General features: G+C 59.0%; 1 protein-coding gene across 3 annotated transcripts; it reads right to left on the bottom strand.

Moving 5' to 3' along the window:
* Positions 1–237: 237 nt before the first annotated feature.
* Positions 238–15,430, bottom strand: LRFN1 (leucine rich repeat and fibronectin type III domain containing 1). 3 transcript variants are annotated; one of them, XM_056136214.1, is made up of 5 exons: positions 15,305–15,430; positions 12,863–12,895; positions 10,345–10,399; positions 6,573–8,015; positions 238–1,973 (listed from the first exon to the last, which is right to left on the bottom strand). In XM_056136214.1, the coding sequence occupies exons 4-5, from the start codon at positions 7,976–7,978 to the stop codon at positions 1,073–1,075; spliced, it is 2,307 nt and encodes a 768-aa protein (XP_055992189.1). In that variant the 5' UTR covers positions 7,979–8,015; positions 10,345–10,399; positions 12,863–12,895; positions 15,305–15,430; the 3' UTR covers positions 238–1,072. The 3 variants fall into 3 exon arrangements, with proteins under 3 accessions (XP_055992189.1, XP_055992190.1, XP_055992191.1); XM_056136215.1 differs by lacking the exon at positions 15,305–15,430 and adding an exon at positions 15,026–15,177; XM_056136216.1 differs by lacking the exon at positions 15,305–15,430 and adding an exon at positions 14,116–14,177.
* Between the last annotated feature and the right edge of the window lie 3,811 nt (positions 15,431–19,241).

The following is a 19,241-nucleotide window of genomic DNA, read 5'->3' as shown; positions in this document are numbered from 1 at the left end:
GTGTTTTGCACCTAGTAAGCACTCACTACATGTTAGCTAGTTTCCAGTTTATTTTTATTATTCCCCACCTCTGAGGCACTCAGAAGAGAGGAGCCTTTCTGCCAGCCTCCCCGGGCCCGGCTAGCCGTCCTTCCTTCTTCCCACCTCCCTTAGGAGTCCTGATGCTGAGATCTAGGTCACCCTCTCCCACCCCCAGCCCCCCAAGACATACGGACACACACAGAGGTCAGCAGAGCGGCCTCGGACACAGAAAAAATTTTAATTCTGCTGCGGCGGAGGGTCCCGGCTCCGGCGAGGGAGGAGGATTTGGTTTTGGACTTTGTTCATGTGGGGATTTATTTGGAGGGGGGAAAGAGGAAGATAATCTGGTCCTTCCGGTGGGACCTGCCCGGGAGATGCGTTGTGGGGCGGAGGGGGAGAGGTAATCTTGAGAGACTGGACGAAATGGGGGTGTCTGGACGCTACAGAAAAAGGACACCAAGAGGGAGTGACAGAGACATAAGACAGAGACGGATGGAGGGCGGCACAGAGACAGACAGAGGAGCAAAGAAAGGGAACCCCAAGCCAGACCCGACGGGACCAGGGAAATTGAACGGGATGGGGTTGGGGGCTTTGGAGGCCGCCGCGGGACAGAATAGGATCTAGTCCAGCCAGATACAAGGAATGGGCCCCCCCCCGGCCCTGGCCCGGGTCCCGGGCGGGAGGAGGGGGCTCGTGTCTCAGTGCTGCAGTGTCGGGGGGGCCCTGCCCCTCCCCGCGCTTCGCTGTGTAAGGCACCGGCTCCAGCGAGGTCCGCGAGCGCGCGGGGGGAGGGGCAGGAGTGGGAGGAGTCACGGGAGGGGCGTGTCCGGGCCCCGCCCCGGGGCGTGGCCTCCACCCGGCCTGAGGCAGCCCCGCCCCCTCCGGGGAGGAGGAGGAGGAAGAGGAGGAGGAGGAGGAGGTGGAGGAGGAGAGGGCGCGTCTCCGCTCCGAACCCCGCGTCTCGGCGTTGCATCTTCTCCCCGAGTCCTCGCCCCAGCGTCCGGGCGGCTGGGCAGTGTCCACGGCGCCCGCTCGCCCGCCCGCCCGCCGCTCACACGGTACTCTCCAGCATCCACTCGGTGCTGGTGAAGGCCAGGCGCGCCCTGGCGGAGCCCAGCCCCAGGTCTCCGTCCTCCCCGGCCGCGCCCCCTCCGGCCCCGTCCAAGTGCGGCGTGGAGCGGTGGCGCTTTGTCCGGCGGGCGCGGCGCGGGTAACTGTGGCTCTGGAAGAGCGCCCCGTAGTCCCCGTCGAACGAGTAGCGCTGCTGCGGCCTCGGCCGGGCCCCCCCGGGGACCAGGGCGAGCGTCGGGGGCGCCGAGGCGGGCGGCCCCAGCGCCCCGGAGCGGCTCCTCCGCGGGGGGCCCGCCGCGCCCCGGCGCTCCTCCCCGGAGGTCTCCTCGGACGGCAGCAGGCACAGCGAGGTGGCCGAGCCGCCCAGGGCGCGTCCCAGGGCCGCCTCGGGCTCGCTGCGGGCCGGCTCGCCCGCGGCGCCCTTGGCCTCCACGGCCACGGCCGCGGCGCCCGGGGTCACCACCTCCCGCAGCGCCTCGTAGCGGTCGGGCGCCGCCGGCGGGGCCTGGGCGGCGCCCGCGCCGTTGGTCTGCGAGCACACGTGGCTGACCCGCGGGGGCGACCGCGACGTGCCCTTGGCGCGGCGCCCGTCCCCGTCGCCGTAGACTTTGTAGCGGATCATGAGCAGGACGATGAAGACGAGGACCGAGGCGACGATGACGCCGCCGATGGCGATGATCATGGTGCCGCCCAGGAAGTGGGCCCGCAGCGGGCGGCAGGGCGCCGGGTCCCCGGCCGTGGTGAACTGCACACAGCCCACCACCCGGGTGGCCGGCAGCGTCGTGGCCCCGTCGTCGTAGACGGCCAGCACGCACAGGTCGTAGGCGCGGCCCGCTGCCAAATCGTTCACCAGGAAGGTCTGACTGGTGGACGGGATCATCCTGCGGGGAAGGGGCGGGATGGGTGCCTGTTAGCGCTGCGCGGAACCTCCGCGTGCAGACCGACCCCACCCGCGGAGAAGCGTGGGGACGGAGCCACGTGTCTCACCGAGCAAGCAGTGACTTCCCGCCCTAGCGGGACCCCTGCAGCAGACCCCTCGTGTGTGGCTCCGCGCTCCACGCCCACCACTCGTCTTTCTCATCAGCTACTGCCGGCATCTGCCAACCTCATCTATCATGGAGGGATCCAGCCCCCCACCCACCACAGCCATTGTACTCTTGAGTTTTAAGATGCTCTCTACATGCTCTCTACAAGAGCCTACTCTTGAGGGTCACTCGAGCTCTTTTCCTTTGTTTGCTTTTGTTTTGGGGTCACTCCCTGCCGTGCTCGGGGCTTACTCCTGGCTCTGTGCTTGGGCATCACTCCTGGCGGGGCTCCAGAGACCATTATGGGGTGCCAGGGATTGAACCCAGGTTGGCTGCGTGCAAGGCATGAGCACACCACCCCCCACACCCGCCCTCCAGCTCTTTCTTACAGGTCTATGAATGTCCACCCTTCAAGGGCTACGCCCCCTCCCTGAAAGTCCCACCCGACTCAGTGGGCACAAGTGAGCTCACATCTCCTCTTCCACTGGGTCAATAACTGCTTGTCTAGTTTTTCTTTCCTTCCTTTTTGGTTTTCAAGCCATATCTGGGAGTGCTGGGGCGACTCTTGGTTCAGAGCTCAGGGGAGCCATGTCATGCCGGGGTCCCACATTTATTTCTCTGTCCCTAGTTCCCTTATTGTTTTGTTTGTATTGGGGGTGAAGGTGTAGGGCCCAACCCTGTAGTGAGGAACTACTGGCTCCTGGGGATTGTCAGTTAGGGGATCAAACCTAGGCCCCCTGCATGGCAAAGCATGCACATGCTACCTCCCCAGCCTCTAGTTTCTCTCTATATATATTCATGTCCATCTTAGGAAACATGCTCCAGGCCACTCCCCCTCATCTGTTCGTCCCACCTCTCCTTACTACAGCCATCTCCTTCCCCAAGCTGTTTCCAAGCCTCTCAACTACCTTTTTCCACTCAGAAGGGACTCTGAGCTACCCTCCCCCCTTCTGATTGACAGGTGACTTCTAAGCCAACACTCCACAGTGGCCCACCAGAAGTGGTTCCCCTCCTGGCTTTGTCCACTCTGCCAGAGGCAAAGACAGACCTCAGTGGCTACGTGCCTGCCCTATCTTATTTCTGCTGGAAGTCATCAAGTAACCCCGAACCCTGTAAGTTTCCCCCACAACTGGGTCAGGAAACTCCAAGGAAGCCTATCCCTCAGGGAGAGAAGAGCAGGAACCAACTGCCTGGGGGGATCAGACTGCCTGCGTCTGAGTTCTTGTCCATTTGCTAGCTCTGCAACCTTAAGCAAGTTTCTTAACCTCTCTATGCCTAGCCCCCCAAATGAGGACACAGGAATTCCTCTATCAGGGCTGGAAAGATAGTACAGTGGGAAAGACACTTGCTTTGCATGTAGCTGATCCAGGTTGGATCCCTGCCCCCCACTCCAGCCCCCACGTGATTCTCCCATACATCACCAGGAGCGATTCTTAAGCACAGAGCTCAGAATCAGGTGTGGCCCCAACTCCCCACCCCCGCAAAAAAAAAAAAGTCCTCAAATCCTCTATCAGAGATGGTGTGAAGCATGATGAGTCAACACCCCCAAAACCTGGCATTTAATCATTTCATGCCTATTAGCCCGTGACCTGGGTTGCACTGCCTCCTCCGCCGGTGGTCAGAGCATTTCCTTGATGCCTGTCCCTCTTCTGAGGGGCCTGTCCCTTCAGGCTGTTGGCCATGTCCAACCTGACCAACCCAGGACAGCCACATCCACCTATATTTGCATGCCTGGCACTCACCAGCTCTCTTCTGCTGAGCACCGAGTAGGTCACCAGTGCCTGGAGCTGCTTCCTCATCTGGCCCATGATACAGCTGGAACCCTGACTCTGCAGAGAGGCCACACCCCCTCCCCAGGCCTCTTCCCTTCCCTCCTGCCAAGCTGGGCCCCTTCTGGTCTTGTCCCCTAACCTCCACTGCCCTATTTCCAGAAGTTTCCCTCACCACCAGGAGCCACCAGACAACCCAAAAGGATGTAAAGTAAGGCCCCACCCCCTTATTAGGGACCACTCACTTCTTTAATTGCCCCCCAGACTGCCAATTCCCATGCCAGAGCCAACTTTCTCTGGGGCCCCCAGCTCCTGCCTATCTATCTTCCTTTTTCTCACACCTTCCCTTTCCCAAAGCCTTGAATTCCTCATGCTCCCACCCCACCAAATAACCAGTTGCTAGGTCCTCCCCCTTTTCAAGGACAGAGGCTGGCTCCTTAAGAACACCGGCAGCCCCTGTGTCTCTGATTGGCCACAAGGTCCAAGCCAGCCGCTGAGCGGGCTTCTGATTGGCTGGCACCTCCGCCCATGGCAGCTGAGAGGAGATTAACTCCTGCATCACCAAGGCCCAGGTGTCTGCAATGGGGGACAGAGGTCTGGAATGGTGGCCCTAGAAGAAAGGAAGAGGCTGGGCTCTGATGCCCAGCAGGGGACAGAGGGTCACCAAGCGGTGCTGACAGGCATGGTCTGGGGCCCACCCTGCCCTGTGGAGACCAACGGTTAGGAAGAGAAGGAAAAAGGGCCACGGTATTGACAGCAGAACTAGTTATTTCTAGACTTGTCTTAGCCATCTCCTTCCAGCCTGCCTGGCCCACAGGACCTGCTTCGTGTTTAGTCGATGAGAAAAGGCAAGATTAAGAGGGAAATGTTGGCAAGGGCTCTGCACCTCTCTCTATGACATTGGCCGTGGGACTCCCACCGCACTGGGCCTCAATTTCCCCAATTATCACATAAGAGGGAACATCATCCCTGCTTCCTAGCAGCGGTGGGAAAAAACAAGTAGGTTGCTCCCCCGGGACCAGTTTAGAAAGGTCGTCTGGGGCCAGTGTCTGCTCAGTCAGGGGCTGGGGAGACTCAGGGCCCAGTCCGGACTCTGGTACACAGGCAGCGCCCACTCAGTATTTGGGGGCTGGAATCAAAAAGAAAAAGAACATGAGGAGGGGCTGGAGCGATAGTACAGCGGGTAGGGCATTTGCCTTGCACACGGCAGACCCAGGTTCGATCCCCAGCATCCCATATGGTTCCCCCAGCACTGCCAGGAGTGATTCCTGAGTGCAGAGCCAGAAGTAACCCCTGAGCATTGCTGGGTGTGACCCAAAAAGCAAAAAAAAAAAAAAAAAAGAGCATGAGGAAGACCAAGGGAAGAGTTGAAGAGCTAGTATAGGGGTTTAGGTGCCTGCCTCGCCTATTAGCTCACCTATTAGCTCGCCTACTCAAGCCCAGCACCTCATACAGTCCTCCAAGCACCACCTGGAGAAGTCTCTGAGCACAGAGCCAGGAGTGAGCAATGTCGGGTGTGGTCCCCCCCCAAAAAAGTGGTGGAAGCAGAAGCAGATATTCCCCCAAAGCCAGGAACGTGCCTGCTTCTGTGCCAGCCCTGTGGGCAAGAAAACAGTGGGGTTGGGCCGCTTCCCCAGGCATCTCTGAGTACCCCCCAAAACTGGGGTTCCCTGAAGATGGGGCAATGGCTCCACGCCTCTGGCACTGCCATATGAAATCGAGGACAAAGTGCCCTACGATGTTCACGGGGTGAGGGCACAACATGCAAACAGTCATTTCTCAGTTGCCTCCTGTGTGCCAGGCTGGTGGCCACGTGCCAGTGTCCAAAGACTCCAGAGACAGTGACAGTGCCAGGCCCGGGTAATAATTCATCTTGCACCACCCACCTCCTCAAGCGAGACCAGGAGCTCCCTGAGGGGGGCCCCCAGGGGTCCCCAGTGCCCAGCTCAGGTTGAGCAGGGAGTGAGGCCTTGATGAGGCGGCAAAGAGGGGCAGGATGGGCTGTGAAGGCAGCAGAGTCATGGAGATGGCAGGGAGAAAGGAGTTGTTACATCTGTTACATACCTCCATGTCTATCTATGCCAGGGCCATGGCAGCTAACTCAGGGAAGGGTGGAAGTTACTGACTTTCATAGCTTTCTCTCACGCTTTTGGATTGTGCTTCTATAATGTACCCTGCTGTGTAGATGCAGTAACTGGTAGATGCATAATAAATACAAAGGCAGCTGTAAATATAGGTGTGCGTGCACAAAGGCACTCCACTATCTGTATTATGTGTGTGCTGTAGGTTCCAAAATGCTTCACTCACAAGGTATACAAATGCCTCCAGGGCCCAAGCCTCAGCACAGTGGGGAAGGTGATTGCCTTGCACGTGGTCAACCCAGGTTTGATCCCCAACATCTCAAATGGTCGCCGACCATCACCAGGAGTAACTCCTGAGTGCAGAGTCAGGAGTAAGACCCGAGAATTGAAGGGTGTGGCCCAAAAAGCAAAAGAAGAAAGAAGAGGGGCGGGGGAGGAAAGAACAAGGGACAGGGGAAGAGAGGAAGGAAGGAAGGAAGGAAGGAAGGAAGGAAGGAAGGAAGGAAGGAAGGAAGGAAGGAAGGGGGGCAAAGGAGCACGCATCTAAACCCCTGGCTGAGCAGATGGGAGGGAGGAGCCCACGGGAAGGGGTGCTGGGTACGCACCTGTAGACGAGGGAGTCATCTGCCGAGCTGTTGTACTGGACCTGGTACATGCGGATGCCCGGCACGGGCCTCTGCACCGGCCAGCGGATGAGCACCGAGTTCGAGGTGAGCTCCGCCGCCACAAGGCGGCGCTCGGCGGCGGACTCGTTGGCACCGGGTCGGCCGGGCGTGGCGATGTCCGAGGAGCCCGGCTCGGTGAGCGGCGGGGGCGCGGCGGGCGGGGGCGCCATCAGCGGCAGGGGCACCACGCACACCTCCACGGGGGCCGTGGCCTCCCCCGCCGCGTTGGACGCGATGCAAGTGAAGGTGCCGCTGTCCCGCAAGGTGGTGATGGTGACATCCAGCGTCCCGTCGCCCCGGACCCGGGTCCGGCTGGAGTTGCCCAGCAGGCGGCCGTCGGGCGCCACCCAGTGCACCACGGGCTCGGGGTCGCCCACGGCGCGGCAGCGCAGGCTGACCGCCTGGCCCTCCACCACCAGGGCGCGGCCGCCGGCCTGCCGCGTGATGAGCGGCGGCTCGCACAGGAACTCCTCCTCGGGGATGGACCAGAAGTAGCGGTCAGTGAGGTGCTCGGGCGTGGCGCACGTCTCCAGGTCGTCCTCGCGGGTCAGGCGGCGCAGCCAGAGCAGCTCGCAGTTGCAGTGCAGCGGGTTGCCCCCGAAGCTGACGGTGAGCGGCGTGGGGGGCTTGGGCCCCGTGCCCTGGGACCGCAGGAAGAGCCCGTCGGGGGGCAGTTTATGCAGGCGGTTGGAGGTCATGTCCAGGCGGACGAGTTTGTGGAGCTGCACGAAGGTGCCCTCGGCGATGTGGTCGATGAGGTTGTGGTCCAGCGTGAGGGTGTTGAGGTTCACCATCTGCCCGACCGCCTCCCACGGCAGGGCCTCCAGGTTGTTGTAGGACAGATCCAGGTCCTCCACGGTGGCCAGGAAGGCGTCGAAGGCGGCCGCGTCCACGCGGCGGATCTGGTTGTTGCCCAGGATGAGGTGGCGCAGGTTGCCCAGGCCGCGGAGCTGGTCGCCGCGCACCTCGGCCAGCCGGTTGCTGTCCAGGTGCAGCGCGCGCAGGGCGCGGAGGTCGGCGAAGGCGCCGGCGGCCACCTGGCCGATGGTGTTGCGGGACAGGGTGAGGTGCACCAGGCTGGTCATGTTGGCGAAGTCCCGCCGGCGCACGGCGGCGATGAAGTTGTCGGTGAGCCGCAGCTCCACCACGCGCCGGTCGATGGCGGGCGGCACGAAGAGCAGGCCCGTCTTGGCACACAGCATGGTCAGCGTGGGCGCCACGTTCTGGCAGATGCAGCGGCCCGGGCACGGCTGGCCCCGAGAGGCCCCGGCCCAGAGAAGCAGCAGGAAGGGCAGAGCAGCCGGTGGCGGCGGGAGGAGCGCCCAGGGGGAGGAGCCTGGAGCCATGGTGCGGGGCGAGGGCGGGAGCAGCGGGAAGTGAGACCTGCGGGCAACAAGACGTTACCAGGACGGGCTCTGGGGTGCTGCCCTTGCCTCGCATGAGTGAGGCCCCAGGCTTCTATCCCTGGCACATGCACCCCTCTCCCACCCCCGCCCCCCCAAAAAAAAGATAAGGTATTTGCCTTGTGCTGCCCACCTGTTTTGATCCCAGCCTTCCCAAAGGGTTTCCTGAGCACCACCAGGAGTGATCCCTGAGCACAGAGCCAGGTGTAAGCCCTGCCCACCAGTGGGTGTGGCCCCAATTTTTTTTTTTTAATTCATGCAGCTCAGCGGGTAAGGTGCTTGCCTTGTACTCAGTCAATCTGGGTTTCACTCCCTCCACCCAGCAAACATATGGTCCCCTGAGTACCACCAGGAGTGATCCCTGAGCAGAGCCAGGAGAAAACCCTGAGTATCACTGGGTGTGGCCAAAAAAACAAAACATAAAAGTTCATGGGGGCCAAGGGCTGGAGTGATAGCACAGGGGGGTAGGGCATTTGCCTTGCACATAGACGACCCGGGTTCGATTCCCAGCATCCATATGATCCCCCATGCACCGCCAGGAGTGATTCCTGAGTGCAGAGCCAGGAGTAGCCCCTGTGCATCACCGAATGTGACCCAAAAAAACAAAGAAAAAAGGTTTCAGAGATAGTACAGTATTGCATTCGGCCAACCTGGGTTTGAATCCCAGTACCACATAACCCAAGTATCACTAAGGGTGATCCCTGAGCACAGAGCTAGGGATGAATCCTAAGCACCATTGGGTATGGCCCAATTTTTTTTTTTTTAAAAAGAATGCAAAGAAAAGGAAAGGAGGGGCTGGAGAGATAGCACAGCTGGTAGGGCGTTTGCCTTGCACGCGGTCGACCCGAGTTTGATTCCCAGCATCCCATATGGTCCCCTGAGCACTGCCAGGAGTAACTCCTGAGTGCAGAGCCAGGAGTAACCCCTGTGAATTGCCAAGTGTGACCCAAAAAGCAAAAAAAAAAAAAAAAAGGAAAGGAAAGAAAACAGGACACCCAGGGGTAAGAGGCCAGATGCCAGTTGGGCAGTCCTGGAATGCCCCACTTGGTGATCCAGATACCCCTTCCTGACAGCCAGCCTGACAGCCCAGTGCCAAGATTGTTCATCACAGGCCAGAGAGACAGTACCATAGGTAGGGCAATTGCTTTACACGCATCTGACCCAGGTTTGATCACATATGCATCATATATGGTCCCCAGGACCTGCCAGGAGTGATCCTTAAGAGCAGCACCAAAAGCTGCAATAGGGGCTGGAGCAATAGCACAGTGGGTAGTGCATTTGCCTTGCACGTGGCTGACCCGGATTCAAGTCACAGCATCCCATATGGTCCCCCAAGCACCGCCAGGAGTTAATTCCTGAGTGCAGAGTCAGAAGTAACCCCTGAACATCGCTGGGTGTGACCCAAAAAGCAAAATAAATAAGAAGCTGTGATAGCACAGCAGGTAGAGCGCTTGCCTTGCTTGCAGCTGACCCAGGTTCGATTCCCAGCATCCCATATAAGTCCCCCAAGCACCGCCAGGAGTAATTCCTGAGTCCAGAGTCAGGAGTAACCCCTGAGCATCGCTGGGTGTGAGCCAAAAAGCAAAATAAATGAATTAACAAATAAATAAGAAGCTGCAATAGCACAGCAGGTAGGGTGTTTGCCTTGCATGCGGCTGACCCGGGTTCAATTCCCAGCATCACATATGGTCCCCTGAGCACCGCCAGGAGTAATTCCTGAGTGCATGAGCAAGGAGTAACCCCTGTGCATCGCCTGGTGTGACCCAAAAAGAAAAAAAAAAGAGCAGCATCAAGAGTAAGCCCTGAGACAGCCAGGTCTCATCCCAAAACAAAACAAAACAAAACAAACAAGTACAAACAAAAATATTGCTCATCAGGGGCCGGGGAAATAGTACAGCAGGTCAGGTGCCTGCCTTGTACTTGAATGGCCAATTGGGTTCAATCCCCAGCATCCCATAGGATTCCCTGCACACAGCAAGGAGGGATTTCTGAGCGTTGGAATAACCCGAGTATTGCTGGGTGTGGCCAGAAAAAAAAAACTGTTCAACTGGTGTGAACCTTGCTTCACTAACCTTGGTGAACAGAAAATGTTTCAAAGACCACAGCCCTGCCCCTTCCCAAATGCCCTATCCTGCCCACAAGGACCATCACCGCCCAAATCTCCCCATCTCCCAACCTGGGTGACATCTGGCCCAGCCTGGGCCTGCCAGTACCCATTCCATCGTTTGCAACATCACTGCTGCCTCAGGTGGAAGGCGTGGATTTCAGAGTCATGCTCCCTGAGTTCGAGCACCAGCTCTGACACTTACTAGCTGTGTGACCTCGGGCAAGTGTCTGAACCTCTCTGAATCTCGGTCTCTTCATCTGAAAAGGGGAGATAAAAACAGGCCTTACTGACGTTGAGGAGGAGCCGGTGGCCAAAGGAGCATGCTGCACTGAGATCCGTGTCTACGCCTACACTGAGTTTAATCCATGTGAGTAACTGCCATCATCATCCTCCACCTGCTCTTTGGTGTCCCTCAAGTGCCAGGCACAAGGGCGTGTGCAGAACTTGAGAGTAAATTTAGAAATGGAACGGACTCAGGTTCGAGTCCTGGCTTCCCCACATGCCGGCTCATCCCCTGATCTGATGAGATGCGCGGCCTGCTCTGAGCTCTCGCACAGCTGCAGTGCGCTTAGTTCCTGGGGACCCCCGAACACAGGCCCCAGCACACAAATGCTAAGGGTGAAACCTCCTCCCACTTCCACAACTCGGGAAGTGGCTGAGGGTGTCCAGAGCAGGGAGTGGGGAGGCAAACATGCCCTGCTCAGCCTCGGGAAGCTTCTCCGGCCAGGTTTCATCCTGAGTCAGCCAGGATCCAGGCAGGGGCAGATGGCGGATGTGTCACTTCAGTGGCACATATAAGGTCCCAGAGAGGCCTCCACTCACACAGCCACACACACAGGCAGACACGCACACACACACATTCACACAGACAGACACAGACATATTCACACACACAGACATTACACACATAGACACACAAGCACATTCACACACAGACACATTCACACAGAGATACATTCACACACACATTCACACATACAGACACATTTACACACAGACATATTCACACACACAAAAAGAATTCTCACAGACATATTCACACAGACAAACACATCCACACACATTCACAAATACAAACACACACAGAGACACATTCACAGACACACAGACATATTCACACACACAGAGACAGACAGACACACACGCAGACACAGAGACACAAACATAGTCACATGCAGAGACATTCACACACGATGCCTCTGCTCCAAGTAGAACCTTCCAGCGGGATTCCCCCTAGGGCGATAGCGGCCCACGACGTGTCACCTCCCATCACAACACAGGGTGGGTGGGGGGGAGAGGAAAGGATGGGAAGGGGGCGTCCCTGAAACTGTTTTCACTCCCACTGAACCCCATACACAAACACACACACACACACACACACACACACACACACACCTGCCTGCCCCCAAAGCTGCCCAGGGGCTGTGGCCTGATGTGTCTCTGACCTTTCATCCCTGGGGAGGGGAACCCAGACAGTCAGAGAGAGGGGGACAGGGAGACAGTGGGAGGGAGAGACTGTGAGAAACAGAGAGGAAAAGTGGACAGAAATGGGAGAAGGAGGGTTGGAGTCGAGCACAGGGGGCAGGCACTAGCCTTGCACGGGCCAACTCGGGTCAATCCCAGAACACAGTCCCTGGAGCCCACCAGTAGTGATTCCTAAGTGCCGAGCCAGGGGTAAACCCTGGACACCACCCGGTGTGGCCCCTTCCAAAAAAGAAAAAGAGGAAGGGCACAAGCCAGCAAGTAGCTAGATGGAAAATAGGAGAATCACAGTGGAACAGAGCAGAGAGAGGGGCCCATCTTTCATGGAGAGGGGACACTGGACAGGGGGGAGGGGGGCCAGAGGGAAAGACTGGACGGAGGGGAGGAGGGGGCAGGGCCAGAGGGTCTCCCTTTTCTGAGACATGCTGCCCCCCACACACACACTAACCCACTTCCCCTTCTTCTGGGCGGCTATGCCCGGCCTGGCAGGCAGAGCTCCTGAGTCAGGAGGTCCCGCTCAGCACCCACACAGCTATGGGATCTTTGGGGCTCAGAACCTCCATCTAGGAAAGGCAAGGCCAGACCTCTGCCTCCGTCTGCTGGGGGGACCTCATGTGGAACAAACAGGAACAGCCGGGTGGAGAGCACCATGACCTAGGGATAGTATGGAGTGGTGGTGGCAGTCAGGACCTCGCTTTCGGGCCACAACCCAACCCCCTGCCGGCACCTTTCCCCCAAGTGACCTCCCCTCTCGGGATCAGTGCTCTCATCTGTGAAATGGGGACAAGGGTAGTACCTACCTCTGAGGGTGGGTTGTGAATATAAAAGGGGCGAAGGCACCTTTGTGTGTTTAGAATGTTCTAGAGTGAATGCTACAGAAGGGTCAGATACTACTATTACTATCATCATTATTAATTTTCCCAGTGGCTCACTCAGGCCGGCTGGAGCACCTTCCCACAGACACACAGAGCAGGGAGCCATGTCCAGGTCACTCTCCAAATATGGAAGCCCTCATGCTGACCAAGACCAAAGTGCGTGGACACCTCCCTTACCCGCCAGAGAAAGGGTGCCCCACCCCCTGCCACCTATGCCCCCGCTCTATCACAAGCCCTGTACCCCATGCGCAATGACCCTGGCCCTGCCACAAGCCTGGGGCACTGTCCTAGCCCGCACTGACAGACAGGCCATAGGGCCCCGGACTCCCACACCTCCCTCCCAGCCTGGGGAACCACACTCACCTCTCTCCAGGAAGTCAGGGCCTGGGCCAGTACCTGCCGAAAAACAAAATGACCCGGTCAGTACACCCCATCAGTTCCTGTCTGGAGACCCTGGGATGCCCTGCTCTCTGCTTCCCAGTGATAAGGTTCCATAGTCTCCAGGGGACCATCCCGGGGAGTCTAGGCCCCAGGACTGTCACCCTCTGCGAGTCCAGGACTGGATCCCTGGGTCCTTCGGTTCCCAAAGGTCAAGGACCCCAAGCCCCTCTCTAAGACCTGCCTTCCCTTCCCTCTGACTCAAGTGACCAGAGCTCTAGTTCCGCGGGGAGGGCACTTGCCTTGCATGAGGCCAACCTGGATTCAATCCCTGGCACTCCTACATGGTCCCCCAAGCCCTGCCAAGAGAGATCTCTGAGCACAGGGCCAGGAGTGAGCCCCAAGCACCTTAGGCCATGAGTTCCCCCCCAAAAAAAAAATTTAAAAGTTTAAAAAGAGTCCACAACTTGGCCCCTGGATTTCTCAATATCCCAGGGATCTGAGGGTGCCCCACTGCCCCCGCAGGTCCAGAATCCTAGGCTCCCTGCATCTTCTTTCCCGGATTCACATACCAGCCCCCCAGATTTAAGACCTGAACAGAAACCAGGGGCTGAGGAAAGGGACCAAAGCTCCCATGTCCCCCATCACACTACTGTCACCTCACATTGGGCCCACACCCAGCCTCCACCCACCCCCCACATCCATGCACCCTATCACCAACACCCATGTGCCCCTGGCTCTCCTGGGGGGGGGGGGGGTCCCAGGATGTGGACACTGTCATGACTAGGTCCCGAGACTGGACCTCAGCATAGCACAGGTCTTCACCCCAGCCCCCAATCTTCCGAAGTGGGCTCTGTCCAGCGCCCGGGAGGCAGGCACAAGTTCTGAACATGCACAGAACATGCACCCCCAGCTCCCAAGCACAGAAATGGACTCACAACACAGACCCACACCCTGCCACTGCACACAGCCATACATACACACACACACACACACACACACACACAGAGACAGAGGCAGACACACAAGCCGGGTGAAACTCAGAGACCTCAGCACACACCCAGGCACAGAGACCAAGCAAACTCCCGGAACTTCACAGATAAGCCGGGTCACCGAGCCAGTTCACGCCTCCACCCGCGGGGACACTGACACTCCCCCACGGTTGGTCCCCTTTTTAGGCCCCCGGAGCTCCAAGTGGACACATGCTCCCAGGATAGGCCTGGGAGGGATTTACACACCTACAAATGCACACAGATACGGCACTGCAGCGCAGGGGGCAGTCGACAGAGCTGCCGACCCACACTCACAGTCCTGGCCCAGCGCTCTCCCCGCCCCCAGGCGCCCTCGCCCTACCTACTTCCCAGACCCAAAGAAACCCAGCATCTCTCCACCCGCACACCCCCACCCCCAGTGGCCACCCACCAGGGCACCGGCCAGGGCCAGAGGTCAGAGTTCGGCAAGTCAACCTCTTAGGTTTCCCGGGGGCTGAGCCCTCGAGCCCCCTTTCCCGGCCGAGTCCTCCCACCAGCTGCCCAAAGGTCCCTGGGCTCGGTCATCGGGACGGCCCCGGTGCTCCGGCACCATCTGCGGGAGCTCTGGCGGGTGGGGGGCCTGGGGTGGGGTGGGTGGGGAAGGGCCGGGTCCGCGTCCCTCCCCTCGGGCCCATCTGTCCATCCCTCGGCCTCTCATCCCTCCATCTGTCCACCTACCGGCAGCCCATCCCCCCCACACACGCAGCCACCGGGTAGGGGAAGACATGGCCGTCTCCCCCAAGGACCGCCGAGGACCCCCCAGCTGAAGGGACCGGGAGGAAGAGCGGCAAAGTCCCTCCCCCCCCACCGACACGGAGGCCTGGACCCACACGAGATGCCGAGCCCCGGCGCCCCCACCCCACCCCCCGCACCCCGGCCGGGAACCTGCCTTGAGCACACACACCCTCGCAGCCACACAACCCGCAGACACACACACACACGCGCGCGCGCGCGCACGCCGATGGACACCGGGGCGGGCACACCCGGCGCCGCGGACCCCGGGAGGCTCGGCCAGCCCGGACACGAACCCCCCCCCCCCCGGCAGCGAGCGGCGCGCACACACTCGCGGGGGGCGGGGGGCGCCCCACACCTGGGCGCACAGCCCACGCACACACACCTGCACACGGCCCCTCCGCTGGGGCGCGCGACAGCCCCCGGCACACACGCGGCCCGCGGGGCGGCCCCTCGGGGAGCGGCCCGCGGGCTCGGCGCCCCCCGGCACACGCCCGGATGGCCACCCCGGCGGGCGCCGCACACGCCGGCGCCGGGCACACACAGGGCCGCGCGGGCGCACGCCGGGCCCCGCCGCAGCGCCGCGGACACACACCCGCACGCTCGCACCCGCGCTCGCACCCGCGCCCCCCGCCGCGCCCGGGCCGCTGCGGGCCGCGCTCACCCCGCCCGGGGGGGCCCCGGGCCCGGCCCCGCCGCCGCCGCCGCCGCCGCGCTCCGCGCCATGGTGGGGGGAGGGCCGGGGGAGGGGGCGCGGGGCCGCGGGGCCGCCTCCCGCACGCCTCCCGCCCTCCCTCCCGAGCCGCCGCCGACTCCGCCCTCCGCGCCGCCCGCCGCCCCAGCCCCGCCGCCGCAAGGGGGGAGGGGGCGCCGACCCGAGGGGCCGGGCGGGGGCGCCGCTCTCGCCGGACCCCTCGCCACTGCGGAGCCGCCGCCCCGCCCCCGACCCCTCCCCAGCCCCACCTCCAGCCCCGCCGGCTCCCCCCCGCCCGCCCCGCGGACCCCCCCAGACCACGCCCCGCCTGGCCTGGGGACGCCGGTCGCCCCGCGGACACTGCTGGGCATCTTGTCCCAATTCCCCGGGGGACCCCAGAGCCTGCCTCAGCTCCTTGGGGGATTCAGACCGTGTTCTGGCGCCACTCAGCATCACAAACCGTGCCCTGCTCTCCTGGACGACCTCAGACACGGCCCCACGCCCAACCAGGACCCCCACACCACAGCCCCCACGATCCAGGGGATCCCAGACCACATCCCAGTGTCCAAGGGATTCAGAACACCTCCCCACCGGGAACCTGAAAGTGTACCCCAACCTCCAGGAACTTGCTAGACCACACCCTAACCCTCAGGACTCCCAGACCCACCATACTTCAACCTCCAGAGGGGACCCAGACCATGTGTCAACTCACAGGGTCACCCTAGATCATGACTTAGTCACTTGGGGGATCCAGACCCAAGGCAACGAACATACCCCACTTCTTGTCCCCCGCCTCCCCCAGCTATGGCCTCTTACCCTCAAGGATCTCAAGCTACTTCCAGACCCCTACCTAGAGATTCCAGATTAGACCATGTCTACCAACATCTAGGGGTCCTTACAGATCGCTTATCCCCATGGGAGACCCTAAATTTTTTTCCTCTATGCTCCTTAGACCCTGAACCATCCTCCCTCCAATGCACCCCTTGTTTTCCCCTATGACCCCCCACCCCAATGTCATCAGTCCCAGACTTTTTCTGCCTTTCTCTCTGTTCCATCTCTCTCTCTCTCTCTCTCTCTCTCTCTCTCTCTCTCTCTCTCTCTCTCTCTCTCTCTCAGATGCATTCCTCTCTTCCTGTGAGCCTGGAATGCCTTGCTTCTTCCTTGTCAAGATCTTTGGCCAGCTGACCTAATAACTGACCCCTTGCGGCTCCCCCAAACCCTACTGTCTTAGGCCACTTTCCACCTCTTTCTGCCTACTCCCCAAGTTCCCCAGATCGGCAAGGTCTCACCACAAAATGTGCCATGTCCCAAACCTTACCATTCTGCATCTTCCTGCATCAAGATCCTCCCCTTAACCCCTCCCCTAAATCCTTCCTGGCCTGTCCTGGCCCCCAGATCAAGAATATCTCTGCAGAACTTCCCTCCTGTGAACCCTAAGACTCACTCCCAACCAACAGATACCTCCAGAGGAAGTTCACAGGACACCCCCACCCAAGACTGCACCATCCCAACCCACCACCAGTTCCTGGTACTTCCAAGTACCAGACTGAAAGGCAGGTGGGAGGAGTTGGAACTGCAAAGGGAAGGCTGGGAGAGGGATGGGGTGGGATTCTGGTTATCTTCTGCCCCTGGTGCAGGGAATGCATCTGTGGGTCCGCTGTCAGGATGGCAGGTGGCCATGAGTGGGAGCCACAAGGAGAGAGATACAGAAGGGAAGGCATGAAGGATACCAGTCCCAATAGTCCCCCACAGAGAACAACCACTCCAGGCTCCTGCCTCAATGAGCATTTCTCTTTCCATGCTCCCTCAGCGGTGCTCATGGCATCCCTGGGTTTGGCTATGTCCTCTTCATTCCAGTCTTTCGGTGCAGGGCGGGGAGGGAGGTGGGGTGGGCACACATGACAGTATTCAGATCTTACTCCTGGCTCTGTGCTGAGGAATGACACCTAACAGTGCCTGAGGGACCATATGTGGTGCCGGGAATCCAACCAGGCTTGGCCACATGCAAGGCAAGCGCCAAACTCACTGGACTATCTCTCCGGCCCCATCATTCAAGTCTTAGTTCCAGTGTAATTTTTTTTCCCAGGTCATCCCTCTTCTTCCCCCAGTTGCTACTCCACCAATGGTCTTGATGTGTGCAAATCATCTTGAAACACATGAGAAATAAGGGGGAGTGGGGAGATGAATAGATGGATGGATGGTCAAATACTGAGGGGACTGGAATATCCTCTGCAAAATTCTTTCATCTTGCCTACATGTTTTATCACTTTCATAATAGGGACTGGAGCAATGTTAGGCTCTTGCCTTGTTTGTGGTCAACCCAGGTTCCATCGTTAGCATCCCACATGGCCCCCCAACCCCTGCCAGGAGTGATTCCTGAGCACAGAGCCAGGAGTAAGCCCTGAGCACCTCCAGGTGTGGCCCCCAAATCTCCCCCAAAATGAAAAGGCCATAAACAGATCCCACCATTTTTGTCACCTCGTTTCATTGCCTTCATAGCTGCAAAATCACCATTTCATTTATTTATTGGTCTACCTAAGGCTGTTTACTTATTGATCAACTTGCTGCTTGTTGTTGAGTTATAACTGAAGGGAGTGGTCAGCCACTAACTTTCTTCTAGCGGGTAGGGTGTTTGCCTTGCACGCAGCCGACCTGGGTGCAATCTCCAGCGTCCTATATGGTTCCCCAAGCACTGCCAGGAGTAATTCCTGAGTGCAGAGCCAGGAGTAACCCCTGAGCATTGCTGGGTGTAACCCCCCCGCAAAAAAATAGCAACCAGCCCCCAGTAGACCACCAGTAAACTTGTGATTGGTCCCTGCTTTTTGGGCATGGGTGTGGGGGAACAGGGCCTGGGGGTTCTGTCCCCTGTAGATTCCCTGAAGGGGTCATTCTCAGGAATGAGCACCATCTCCCAGAGGGGGTTTCTGTGAGGAGAGGGGAACACCTCAGTAGTTAGGGAATACCACGTGAGGTCAAGGTATGGGTGCTGGTCTGAAGTAGAGAGCAGTGGGTGAAAGCAGATGATGGGATTATTTCGTGGGGCCCTAATTCCTGCTACAGACCTAAAAAAGACCTATCTTGGGGCAGAAAGACAAACAGCATGCTGGGCGTTTGTCTTGCATGTGACCAACCTGGGTTCAAATTCCAACATCCCAGATGGTCCCCTGAGCACCACCAGGAGTAATTGAATAATCCCTGAACATCACTGGGTGTGGCCCAAAAAACAAAAGAATAAAGAAGACCTATTTTACCTTTCCACAATCTTCCCCAGCCACTGAGTAGTCTGCTCCCAAATCCAGGCCCCACCCTCTGTATCAAAGACTCCACCCCCAAACAGAGAGAGAGGTAGAGAAAAAGAGAGGGAGAGAGAGGGAAGGAGAGAGAGAGGGAAGGCAAGAGAGAGAGAGAGAGAGAGAGAGGGAGAGAGGGAGAGAGGGAGGGAGAGGAAGAAGGCTCAATTTCTGGCACTCCAACAACAAAAACAAAAACAACAATTTCACTCACTGTCCCCTACAAAACTCAAACAGGGACCAGAGAGATAGAACAGCAGGTAAAGCATTTGCCTTGCACTGCATGTGGACCATGAACAATGTGGTCCAGGGGTGACCACTGGATGTGGTCCCAAAATAAAAACAAACCAAAATCAAATTCAAAAGACAGGGGGGAGAGGGAAAAGAAAGAGAGAGGAGAGAGAGGAAAAGAGAGAGAGTGAGAGAGAGAGGGGAAGAGAGAGATAGAGGAAGGGAGGGGGGAGAGAGAGAGAGAGAGAGAGAGAGAGAGAGAGAGAGAAATAGCTGGTAGTGTGTATGCCTTGCAAGTGGCCTACCAAATTCAATCCCCGGTAAGCCATACTGTACCCCTAACCCATCAGAAATGATCCCTGAGTGCAGTGTCAGGAGTAAGCCCT

Source organism: Sorex fumeus, unplaced genomic scaffold, assembly GCF_029834395.1.
Source record: "Sorex fumeus unplaced genomic scaffold, SorFum_2.1 ptg000122l, whole genome shotgun sequence".
NCBI lineage: Eukaryota > Metazoa > Chordata > Mammalia > Eulipotyphla > Soricidae > Sorex > Sorex fumeus.
The sequence above is the reverse complement of the archived record's forward strand: the minus strand, read 5'-3'. Positions and strand labels throughout refer to the sequence as shown.